The sequence below is a fragment of the Pithys albifrons genome, chromosome Z (genome assembly GCF_047495875.1).
Source record: "Pithys albifrons albifrons isolate INPA30051 chromosome Z, PitAlb_v1, whole genome shotgun sequence".
NCBI lineage: Eukaryota > Metazoa > Chordata > Aves > Passeriformes > Thamnophilidae > Pithys > Pithys albifrons.
The window spans coordinates 31,861,232-31,873,209 of record NC_092497.1 but is presented as its reverse complement, the minus strand read 5'-3'; the positions used below and the strand labels follow the sequence as shown (position 1 = coordinate 31,873,209).

The 11,978-nt window shown below is 40.1% G+C and overlaps 1 protein-coding gene across 5 annotated transcripts in view; it reads left to right on the top strand.

Annotated features, from left to right (window-relative positions):
• Positions 1-11,978, top strand: part of SKIC3 (SKI3 subunit of superkiller complex) — a 49,474-nt gene that overhangs the window by 32,745 nt on the left and 4,751 nt on the right. For all 5 annotated transcript variants that reach the window (XM_071581737.1, XM_071581736.1, XM_071581735.1 and 2 more), the window contains 7 exons: positions 714-786; positions 1,496-1,549; positions 1,656-1,767; positions 2,412-2,540; positions 3,134-3,255; positions 5,510-5,668; positions 10,871-11,023. In XM_071581737.1, coding sequence (XP_071437838.1) covers positions 714-786; positions 1,496-1,549; positions 1,656-1,767; positions 2,412-2,540; positions 3,134-3,255; positions 5,510-5,668; positions 10,871-11,023 — 802 coding nt within the window. The remainder of the gene's footprint in view (positions 1-713; positions 787-1,495; positions 1,550-1,655; positions 1,768-2,411; positions 2,541-3,133; positions 3,256-5,509; positions 5,669-10,870; positions 11,024-11,978) is intronic.

The following is an 11,978-nucleotide window of genomic DNA, read 5'->3' as shown; positions in this document are numbered from 1 at the left end:
TCTCTTAGCCTAAAAAAATTTTAACAAGATTGCTTTTCAGAGGTGAACTCCTCACTTAAGCATCAGCTGACAGAAATTTGCTTTCTGATATATGGAACCAAATGGCAGAAGTTTCATGGCTAACTCAGTTTTTTCTGGTTTTATTTTGGTGGCTTCTTTGATAGCTAGATAAGTTCATTGTTCTATGAAAGCATCTTTCATCATATGTAGCATAAACTTCAGCCTAGAGAATTCTCTAAGGTTTTTACTTAATATTTAAAAGCAGCCTTCAAAGCTATCAGTCCATTAGCTAAATGTCTCTGTTTAAATGTGTTGTGATTAGCATTAACCATTCTATGCCTTTAAGCAAAACACACCTCAGTCTCTCAAGTGTTTTTGGAAACTATTCTGCATGCAAATTGCTTTTCTCCCACTACAATTAAAATTCCTTGTTCTTCACACTATGAGGACAAGACCTGTGGTCCTGAAGTTTATTTGTTTTCTTCCCATGAATAGTGATACGCATATTGTACATTTTGTTTCTTTAGTTAGCAATATAACTTCAATATTGTGTTGTTTGTTTCGAGTTGCTACCCATGTCTGTTTTCTACTACACTGCATTGTTTTCATAATAGAGAAGGATCCATTTGGTGTCTGTAGCCACTACCTACTGAGTCATGGAAGACCAGGTGGATATCTAAACCAGAAAGTCTAATACCCTTTTCTTTCCCCAGTAACCCTGATAATCCTGCCCTCTGGTCTCTTCTGTCTCGACTAGTTCCACTATATGCATCACGAAAGGCAAAAGTAAGTGCATTGCTGCAACATGTGTGCTTTGTACCTTCTGAGTAGAATCTGTTGTTTTTTAACTAAAAAAACCACCACCTCTCAGTATGTGAACTTTCAGTATGTGTGAACTTTCACTAGTTAATATGAAATCTTAAGGCTTTCATACAAAGCAGTGCACAACCACATACAGAAGTTATATGCACTGTTATTTGCATCTTTCTTGAGGTAACAGTTCTGGATCTTCTTGAAATAAACTTAGCAGAAAAGTCTGCTAAAATTATTCCAACAATGAAAGGATATATATTTTTTTGTTTAATTTTATAGAGATGTATGTCTGTAAATATATATTTAAATGTTCAATTTGGTTAATCCAGCCAATTTCACTTTTTGCATTAGCCAATGTTTCCATATTTTTGTTTATTATTAGATTTTCTCCAAATAAATACTCTTTGTCTTAATTTATGTTAATTGTGTAAACAGAAATAGCACCTGAAAAAAACTACTTTATATATAGGGCTAAAATCAGAAACACATCATATAGATAAGCTCTAACCATTAATCTCTCTTCCTAATTTTTATAAAGAGATTGTGATGTAAGCAAGGAAAATCCCTCATTGTGAAAATTCTGTATTTCTGGTTAACAAAGACAAAAAGATACTGACATTATATTTTGCATAAAATACATTAGTCCTGTAACCAAATCAATTGGATTTTTTTAATCTTGCAGGGGGGAGCTGTGGCAGGAAGTGTTGCACATATACTTGATGTAAAGCACGGAAAGGTTTGGCTTTCTTAAAATGAAGATTTTGTAATTCCATAAACAATCCTAAAGTTAGTTCCATCTGATCACTTACAGTTTTAAGTGACTCTTATGTTCTCTTTTATAGGAAGTCCTGCTGAACATTGCAGTTAATCAGTTGGCAACAGGCTGTCATATGATAGAAGATGAGAAAAACAACCCTATTAAAAATATTCAGAAGGCCATCCACATCTGTCCAGGTTACTCTTGTTCTTGAACACAACAGTAATTTTTTAATTTTTACCTATCAGAAACAATTACTGGATTAAGAAAAGTAGATTGCTTTTCTTGGGTTGATTTGTTTGTTTAGGGTTATCCATGTCATTTTGGAGAGAATGGTTAGAGTTGAAATTTTCACTGGCATTCCAAGTTTAGACTATGGGAATTAAACCAGACAAGAAGAAAAATATCACTAGGTTTTAATGTGAAAATATGGGCAATTTCTTAATCTCTCGAAAGGAGAAGATGTAAGTATTATTTACTATGTTAGACAAAATTGAAAAACAAATATTCCCTTACAGTCAATATGCGACACCAAGCAGGAAAGAATTACTCATCTAGCTTCAGGTTAGCACGCTGGTGTTAATGTGAGAAATACTTTAGCTGGCTTTAGGAACAGAATCTTCCTTTTATAATCAGACAAATACTACTAGTTAGAGGCAAGTTATTAACAGAGTCCTTGGGCTGAGTTCTATTACTTGTATTTCTTGTGCCTATCTGTTATTTACAGTGTGTAGTTCCATTGACGGCTATGTTTTTATGCTTTATCTGGTAAATACCATTCTAAATGAACTACCAGCATATTTAGAATGGGCATGAGTTGCCTTTGACCATTCTTTTCTAGATAATCCTGCTGTCTGGGCAGTGCTAATGGCAGCCTGTCATGCTGAAAACACTGTTGTCTGTCTAAACAATGCACAGCTGAAGCGAACAGGTCTAGAGATGACACTTGTGTCTACAGTTTCAGCCAAAAGTAAGCTTTACAAGTTTTCTATTTTAAAAAAGTAAATAAAATTGAAATTATCTAAGCATGCCATTACCATTTTGAACTTGCAGATAGGCTGAGGATTGCTTATTACTGATTTGAGCTGTAACTGTATTTTACACACAAAATTTCTAATGCACAGCTAGGGTTAATTACTTAACAGCAGCTTGCTTTCCCCTCCAGAGCCTTAAGTAGTTTTTAAAATAGTACTTCTGATTCTGATGCCTAAATGGATGGTTGTAGGTGTATTACATTGCAGCAACACTGCTTACAGGGAAAGACTATGGTACCCTTGAGTTCTGTAATTTTTCCAGTTGAGGGTCAGTCTTGCTCAATGTCCGTAATGTTTTGAAAACTGAAATTAAAATTTCATGTTTGATTGATTGTTCCCGAATCAATAACTCAAATGGTGTACAACTTTCCCCCCTCTTGCTCTTAATTTTGCCATCTTTCAATGTTCCTGCTAAAGAAGGAAGTCATGTCAGACTAACACTCCTAGAAGTTCTTGCAGAGCGTATGGCCATGGTGTGGCACTACAGCATAAACACTAATCTGTTTAAGTGTTTTATCTGTCTTTACAGCTGGGAAAAGTAACCTTCCACAGAATTATGTCCATATTCTTGAAGACTGGTGTCTCCGTCAAGCTATTACCAGTCTAGAGGAGACTGATAAACTCTCAGAAGCTGAAGCTCTGTGTAACAAGGTATGATGGCATTATACTGGCAGATTGTGGTAGAATTGTATAAAAATATTTTGTGCATTATACAAAAGAAGTAATCTGTGAATTAGCAATGGTCTGTTCCATCAGAGCTACAAAATACAGTAGTTCACAGAATATTCTGAGTTGTAAGGGACCCACAAGGATCATCGACTCCAGCTCTTAAGTGAATGGCCCACAGGGGCATTGAACCTGTAAGGTTGGTATTAGTAGTATCTTGTCTACCCAACTGTTGGCATATTGTCCCCTCCCCAAGATGGTTATTCTGTTGGCAACACTGAAACTGTGCTAATAGTTAAAACAAGTCGTGTATGTCATGAGAAAGCTAAGTCAGCTCTTCCTGCCTAGAATTAACCTGTATGTATGTATGGCCAGGCTTCATGAATGAAGATTTGAGAAAGGCTCTCCCCATGTGGATGTGCCCTTCAAGCCTGTGCAGTGGGTTTTTTAGGTGAGGCACTGTGTGTGCAGAGCTGGCCCCACCCTTTAAGTCCTAAGGTCCATTTGCCTTGCCATGGCTGAGTGAGCTTGGACAGTAACAGTGAAGTCCTCAGGACTGTCTACAGCACCCAATACTAACCAGGGCTGACCCTGCTTGGCATCTGAGATCTGATGGGATCGGATGGCAGGGAGGCATTTAACTGCCAGGGGATGGTCCCCACTGAGACTCGAATCAGGTCATTTGGGTTTGGAGTCCAGAGTGCTCTTCATTACACCATGGGACCACCCCTAGAATTAAGCAAAACATTACAGAAATTAAAGGCAAGAAGTCCATGTGGAAGACTTGCCTGGGACTGTACTTTCTGTTGAATTGTGTTGTTACTTTGTTTCAGACCCACAAGTATATGCCAGGAGTTTAATTTGTGAAAAGTCTTGAGGCAATGCAGTTGAGGAAGGAGGCTGGGGTGTTAACAATATTCAAGCATGTGTTTCCTGTGTTCATGAACAGAAGACTTGGCAAAAGAGAAGCAGAAAAGCTGTTGAACTCAGCAGTACACATCCTTGACTTTGAAAATCCCATGCAAATGTGCTCCTTGTTTTCAGCAATTCTGTATTAACAGGGATGGTAGTTGGAAAAAAAAAGCAAACCACAAAAAAAGCCAAAACAAACAGATCATTGAATGTGGTTTTCAGGGGAAAGTACTTTCTTGTCTGTCTGTTTGGTGAGAAGGTATTTTCCTTTTCTGGCCAACATATCTACTGATCTGTCTTATATTAACAAGGATCTGAGATTTCTAAACATACAAGGTATGTCCTTCCCCCCATCTTGGCATGGGAGAAGGTTATTGAAGGGTTTTGCATGTGTTTTGTTGATTAAATAACTTGGTGAGAGGGCAGTCAGTGCCTACAATTAGTGAAGAAAAAGGGGAGCATTTTCTGGGACCATAACCTCTCAGTGGCAGTTTTGGACCCTGAAATTCTCAGAAAGCCATATAACTGTTATTCAGTTTGAGACAGGCAATGTGAACTGCACTTGTTCACAGGGGAAAATGGCAGCAAATTTAGCAGCTTTTATTGTGTTTCAGAAGGTCTCTGCATTCTTCATAAAGCAGCAGCTTGTTAAGGATTCACAGGCAACATATTTCAGTTTTTTTAAAAAATGTGTGAAAAGTACAAGTGTTGTTTTTTTAAATTTCTTTGAATTACAATTCTTGGAAGTACTGTGATTTGAGCTGTGAAAATAACATTCAGTGAGGCTTGCAGAAGCTTCATGTACTTCACCTGAGAAGGATAAAGCCACAGATGGCTAGTTTTCTGTCTTTGCTTTTTTGTGTGTATTTATTCAAAAAAATGCTCTATAGGTATCTGATATTACTGAACAGGAAGTGTTTAGTACAGTGTTTTTGTCCAGTGAGAATAAAGCATCTTACCTGAGAGAACTGAAATTGCTTGAAACACAGCCAAGGTCCCTTTTAGCCACAGTACAAGTTTTTGCCCCTGTTAATAGTCCCAAACTTGTAATGATTGACAAACCAGTAAAAACTGTCTTTCAGAAACCTGTAAAAGTAGGAAAAATACAAAATTAAAGATTGACTTCAAATGTATTTTAAGAGGAGTAAAAATGTTGCCTATTTTTATGGTTCAATCCCTGGAACACTCCTTTGTGCAGAGGAGGAAACTGCTGTGTTCCAAGCATCCTAAGAGTGCTTTCAAATGCTGTTTTCTGTAGAGGACAAAATGGAAAGATCTAAGTATCTGTGATATTTGGGAATGATAATTCTTATTGTTTTGGTCTTAGGCTTTAAAAAGCTGCCCTGAGCACCCAGCTCTGTTTTTGCTTTTGAGACAAGTTCAGTGTAAGCAGCTGTTGCAGTCTCACAAAGAACTTCCAGGCAACATTGTGGAGGAGCTTCGCAAGACTGTCATGACCAGTTCAACTTCAGTTGCTGCCTGGCAAGTAAGTGTGCATCCTTTTCCTGACTGGTGTGCCACTCTCACACCCACTATAAAAGGATAAATATTTATTTCACTGCTTGGTTTTATTTATCTGCTGACAGTCAGTGACAGAAAAACTGTATTTAGTTTGTTATAAAGTTCAAACATCATGTTAACCTTCTTACTAGCTGAAATAATACAGACCATTAGTAAGGATGAGTAGACATGGAGACAGGAGAATGAAAAACCTGAGGTGGATCCCTAGCACCTGTGTCTTTAGGGACCTGTGATTTAACATATGAGCAGAAAACAGTGAAATATTTCATAACCCATAAGAATAGATAGAAGTAAAGGATTTCCTAATGTAGTAATTCCTTATGCAGGGTCTGAAAACCTGAGGAAGTCTTTCTTCCAGTCACCTTATCTGGGAGAATTGCTTGAAACACAGTCAAGATCTTTCTCCATAATTTCCTGACTTCAGATGTCACTATTCTTTTAAGTAAGTTGATTCTACAGAGAAGAGAAATCACTGCCAGTGATGGGCTGAGAAAATCTATCAAAAAGGTGTTAGTGAGTGGTCTAGGGACCTCCCAGTTAGTGTTCACTAACTCTCTTCCGTGGCATCATGAGTGATCCTTTGTAGTAGACATTCACTTCTTATGTTGCTTCTGTGAGACAATCTGTGAAGTCTGTCTCCCACATGCCAAGTGATCTTTCTGGTGATGCAGCACATATATTTGTTTATTTTCTAAGAGTTGCTTTTAGGTACAATTATTATCTTCCTTTTCCAAGGTAAATAGCGTATTGTTCAGAAAAATTCTGTGAGGCTTTAGAGTCCTTCATGTACTTGAAGGATTTATGGTGCTCCCTTTCCCTCTTGATAAAATAAAACCTTGGCAGTGGTAAGATTCACTGAAGTTGATTTCAGTCTTAGAAAATCAGTGCAAGGCTGCCTTAGAGATTATCTCATTTGTGACAGGGCTACAGATCTTCTGAAACATCAGAGTATAATTCCTGTAAAGGTGCTTTTCTTGATTTTTTTTTTAATTTGTGATACTTTGTCTTTCTGATGCATAGAACTCATTCAGGCTGGATTTGCAAAATAGAAGGCAGGCAAGACATGACTGTAGCCTCTATTTTAGTAAAATATTTTGGAAAGAAAATTGGGGCTTGTATACATTCTTCAAGCATCTCTTGCATAGCCAAGTCATCTTGCTTACAAGCAGGGAGAATAAGTGAACTGGAAGTGTATGTGGGAGTGGGAGGTCTTGACTGTATTGGTCTTCTTAATCCAGGCCACAGATAAGCTACTTCTGAGGAAGATCATTTCAGTCTTCAATTAAAGAAGGTATTTCTCAGCCCTTACGTAGTGTTTTGAAAAAACCTGGCTGCTACATCTGTTCATAGTAGATAAGTATATATTTTTATGTTTTCTGTCTCCAGACTTCTTAAGAGTGTGATAAATATTTTATCTTACTCAAAAGTATCCATTCTAGTGCCTTACAGTTTCACTAGGTTATAGGGGCCCCTTACTTTTCTTTTTGCTGAGGTTTTGGCTTTTGTTTAAATTTAGGAGTGCTGCTGAATTGCTGTTTTTATGGCTATTCCACTTTTTCTGCGGTGGCTTATCAGGAAAGTAGAGAAAAGCACATCTGGTACAGCTGTCATTGTGCCTTTGCATAAGGGTTCTCTTCTTCAGCTCTCTTGAGAGCTAGACATCTTCTGCTGCAAAGGACTGGCAAGGCAAGCTGGGTTTTTTTCACATGAATGGATATTTTACTTTACGAATGCACAATCTCACTGCTGCTAATTAATACTTTCTAGTGTGTCTAGACGATAAGTTCTGTGCACCAGAAAGGGTTAATAATTTTTGCCTCTTCTACCATCAGGCAGTCTTTAGCTAGCAAAAGTCTAAAGACCATTGCTCAAAAGCAAGGAAATAGGTTTTTTGACCACAACAACCCCATGCAGCCCTACAGGCTGGGCACAGAGTGGCTGGAGAGCAGGCAGGCGGAAAGGGACCTGGCGGTTTTGGATTGACTGGAGGCTGAACTTGAGCCAGCAATGTGCCCAGGTGGCCAAGAAGGCCAATGGCATCCTGGCCTGTGTCAAGAACAGTGTGTCCACCAAGATGAGGGAAGTGATCCTTCCCCTGTACTCAGCGCTGGTGAGGCCACACCTGAGTATTGTGTTCAGTTCTGGGCCCCTCAGTTCAGGAAAGATACTGAGGTGCTGCAGCAGGTCCAGAGAAGAGCAATGAGGCTGGTGAAGTGCAAGTCCTATGAGGAGAGGCTGAGGGAGCTGTGGTTATTTAGTCTGGAGAAGAGGAGGCTCAGGGGTGACCTCATCACTCTACAAATCCCTGAAAGGAGGTTGTAGCCAGGTGGGGGTTGGTCTCTTCTCCCAGGCAACCAGCAGTAGAACAAGAGGGCACGGGCTTAAGCTGTGCCAGGGGAAGTTTAGGTTGGGTATTTGTCTTGGGTTGAGCTGGCAAAACACCAACTGTCCAGGACAGAGTGAAAAGGATTCCTCCTCCCCCTAACCAGCTAAGGCAAAAAGAAGAGTGAGAGGAAAAGAAAACCCTCCAAACCAGGTTTATGCTGATACTAACTATATGTATTTATACAGAAAAGAGAAAACTTAAGAGAAAACTGCAATATAACACACACATAAGTTACATATATATAACAAGAAATAACTTCCCACTCCCCAATTAATACAAAGTGTATCACTCTAAATCTATAAGTATTCTAAAAGACACACAGCAAGAAACAGAAAGAGTAACAACAAAAATGTTTCCACTTCCCTGAATTCAAACAAAATGCAAGCAGAGGCAGCAGGAGCAGGAGCAAGGCCTAACAGAAGAGAACAACTGTAGCACGTCTTCTCTGTACTCCAACCATGGTGGAACCGAACTAACACCTCCCACTACTGCCCCATATCTTAAGTTTGCATCATCTGGTATGAAATACTTCCTTGGTTACCCAGTCAGGTGATAGCTGTGTCCCAATCCGCATAGATTCTCTGTGCCTGCTAATTTGAGACCTAGATAAAACCACTACAACCTCCACCCCTTATTTCATACCAAATGCCGTCAAACTTATATTTTATAAGTCTACATCTATTTATTTCCATGCTTAAACAGTTGTTGTTCTTTCCAGGGCTGTCTTCCACCCCTCCATATTGTAGGCAATAGTCCATTAGGATGGGGTAGGTACTTCAGGCAGGAAAAAACAGTTCATCATTGGACACTAACACCAGTTCAGCTCAGGTCTTCTTCATCTGATGGTTCATGTTCTGCAGCACAGAACTCAAAATGGAAGTTACCTTTTTTCTCAAGGGTAAATATCCTTGAGGCACACATTGAGATCATCCCATCCCCTTTCCAGGAGTCACTATACTCTCATTAGGGTCTCCATCCCCACACCGGGGTTACTATCCCCACAGTGGAGTCTCCCTCCCCTTCTCAGGGGTTTCACAATAGCGGATAACCTGGGAAATAATGTCCATGGTTAAATCCACCCCTCGGCCTCATCCACCTGCAGGTGGCCTGAGGCATCATGGGCCCATTGAGCCAGGAACAATCCTCCCTCATTAGCTCAGCCTTTGGGCACATGGCCATCCACATGATGAATCTCTACAGATTCTACTCAAGCAGCAGTGTTCTGCCACACACCAACAGCCCACATGGGCCTCTTTATGCTTCAAATAATCTTCTTTTATTGATCCAGCCACCCTCAGAGGGGCACTGGCTGCATCTACAAGTTAGTGTAGAGGTACAGTCTTGACTAGTTTTCTGGTTCAGCAATGTTCAGTAGACTTGGTTGTTCTCCTCCTCCTCTTGGCTGGAGGCAGGGCAGCTTAATTGCTGTTCTTGGCTCTGTTCTGGAATCTCTGCTTCAACCTGTGGACAGCTTTTTTTTACCAGCGTTCTTACATTTTGATTTCCATACTTGGACTTCAAGCACAGAAGTAGATGCCCTGTCCCACCTCCTCATGTCTTTCCCCTGGTCACACAGGAAGGACAACAGTTCACTATGTGGCTCACACTTGGGGTTTGCTCTTTGTCGAGGTGAAGCAGGAGAGAAAGACAGCTTGCTTTGGCTGTAAGGCTTCTCCTTGCAGTGGCTACATTCACAGCAGGTACGAGTCGAGCTGTCTGAACTCACAAAAACAGTCAGTGAAAGGAATAAAATGAGGATCCAGTGGCAAGAGAACATCTTTTATCTTACTTGTTCTAGATGTACCAAAGCAATGCAGATATCAAGGAATGTTTCTATAACAATGCTCGCGGGAACTCTGCCAACCTTCTGGGACACTTGCCAGTGGCCTTCGTTTCCCGGCCAACGCACCATTTATCTGTCTTTGGTTGAGCTGGCAAAACGTCAACATTCCAAGACAGAGAGGAAAGGGTTCCTCCTCTTCCCAACCAGCCAAGGGAAGAAGAAGAGGGAGAGAGAAAAGAAATTCTTTAGAGAAAGAGTAATCGGGCATTGGAATGGCCTGGCCAGAGAACTGGTGGATTTACTGTCCCTGGAGGTTTTCAAGTTGAGACTGGATGTGGCACTTAGTTACATGATCTAGTAATCACAATGGTGTTGGATCAACACCAATGTCCTCCAACCCAGTTCATTCTATGATTCATGCATATCATGTACATGTCAGGACTTTGCAAACTTGTGGCTGCATCTGCTTCAAAAAATGTGACATGAATATAGAATTAAAGATCGAGGAGTTAGATTCCTTATCCTTCTCATTGTGAGGAAATCCAAGGACATCTTGTGGTGGCAGAGCAGGCAGCAGAAGCATGAAACTCTGTATCTGAGTTTCTTTTTTCATTTGTTGTATCTGTCACCTCCAGTATGATTCAGCTGGATTGGGAACTCTGTGACACAAGTGTACACCCATCACCTGTACTCATGTTGTAAGGTGTTTGATGTTCCTGGTATAACTCAGATGGGCTGAGAAAATCTATCAAAAACGTGTCAGTGAGTGGTCTAGGGAGCTTCCAAAATAAGTTTCTGTAGTGAGCCAGCTCTGCAGCCGACTACATTTTTCTGCAGATGGGTACGAAGCATATTGTTGGAATGATGTATGGGTGTGTCGTGGTGTTTTAGCTAATAGTATGCTGTGGTACTCTCATAAATTGAACTAAATGATTATTACCTAAGGGATGTGTGTTTTGGTGACTTCATAACTGATTTTGTTGGATGTTTATTTTCAGTGGCTGGCAAAAGTATATCAGTCTCAGAGAATGATGATTGGAGCAGAGATGTGTTACAGAAAGAGTCTGCAGCTGGCATCCCAACAGGGCAACTGGAATGGGAAGTTGTCTAGTCTGCTCAGGCTAGCCATGCTCGCACTGGAAATCTGCATGGTAGGATAACCAGTATAACATAACTGCATGATTTAACAGGAGTGGATGGGATGTAGGACTTCTGTAATCTTTAAATGAAGTCCCTGTTTAAATGACTTGGCATTTTATGAATGAAAGCTAAAGTATAAAATGAAACTTCAAGAGGCAGTGGAGTATTCTTAGAATGTCTTTTTGTAAGAGAGGCTGCAGTGAAAGAATCCCACAGAACCGCTCTGCACATGAAGAGGCTAACTTGTTCAATAAGGCTTATTTGTCTAATAACAATTCAGTTTGATCATCCAAATTGATGTACCCTTCAAGTATCTGTCCTCTTGTTCAGATGACTGCCTTAATAAACATTTTTTTTCTGCACTGGTGCGTGGAGACACCAGTCACATTTCAAGTAATTTTATGCCATATGTAATTTCCAGATATGGTGCCTTGCCTTGTAGTGTAAAAGCAATCTAAGCAAAGTGTACCTTGTGGTGTAAAGAAAATCACTCTGTTCATTGCACTGAGGGGCACGGTGAACATGCCTCAGATTCGTGGCAAGTGTTTATTCTCTTAAGCAGTGTCACTCTAGAAACTTGAAGTGCACTACAGACTGCTTTAAAGCCTCATGTAAAATGTAGATATTGCTGTGACCCTGGCTAATGCTTTTTCATGTTTTTTAACAGAGAACCCAGCTAAGAGCCATAGTCAAAATCAGGCAAAGCAATCTCTTATATTCTGAGATCTATGGAGGAAAAGGCAGTCAGTTTTACTGAGGATAAAGCTGCAAAGCTGTTGCATTTTGGGGGGAAGAGAATCGCCCTCAATGTAGACAAGTGCTTCAAAAGGCCGAATTTATCAAGTGGCAGTATTTTTCCTGCTGTGGTTCTTCTGTCAGTTTTCTAGTGGTTTGCTCCCTGTCTGCTATTGCTCTTAATGCTTCCCAAGTCAGAAGGTACCTTCTAACTTAATCCTACTTCTTTAA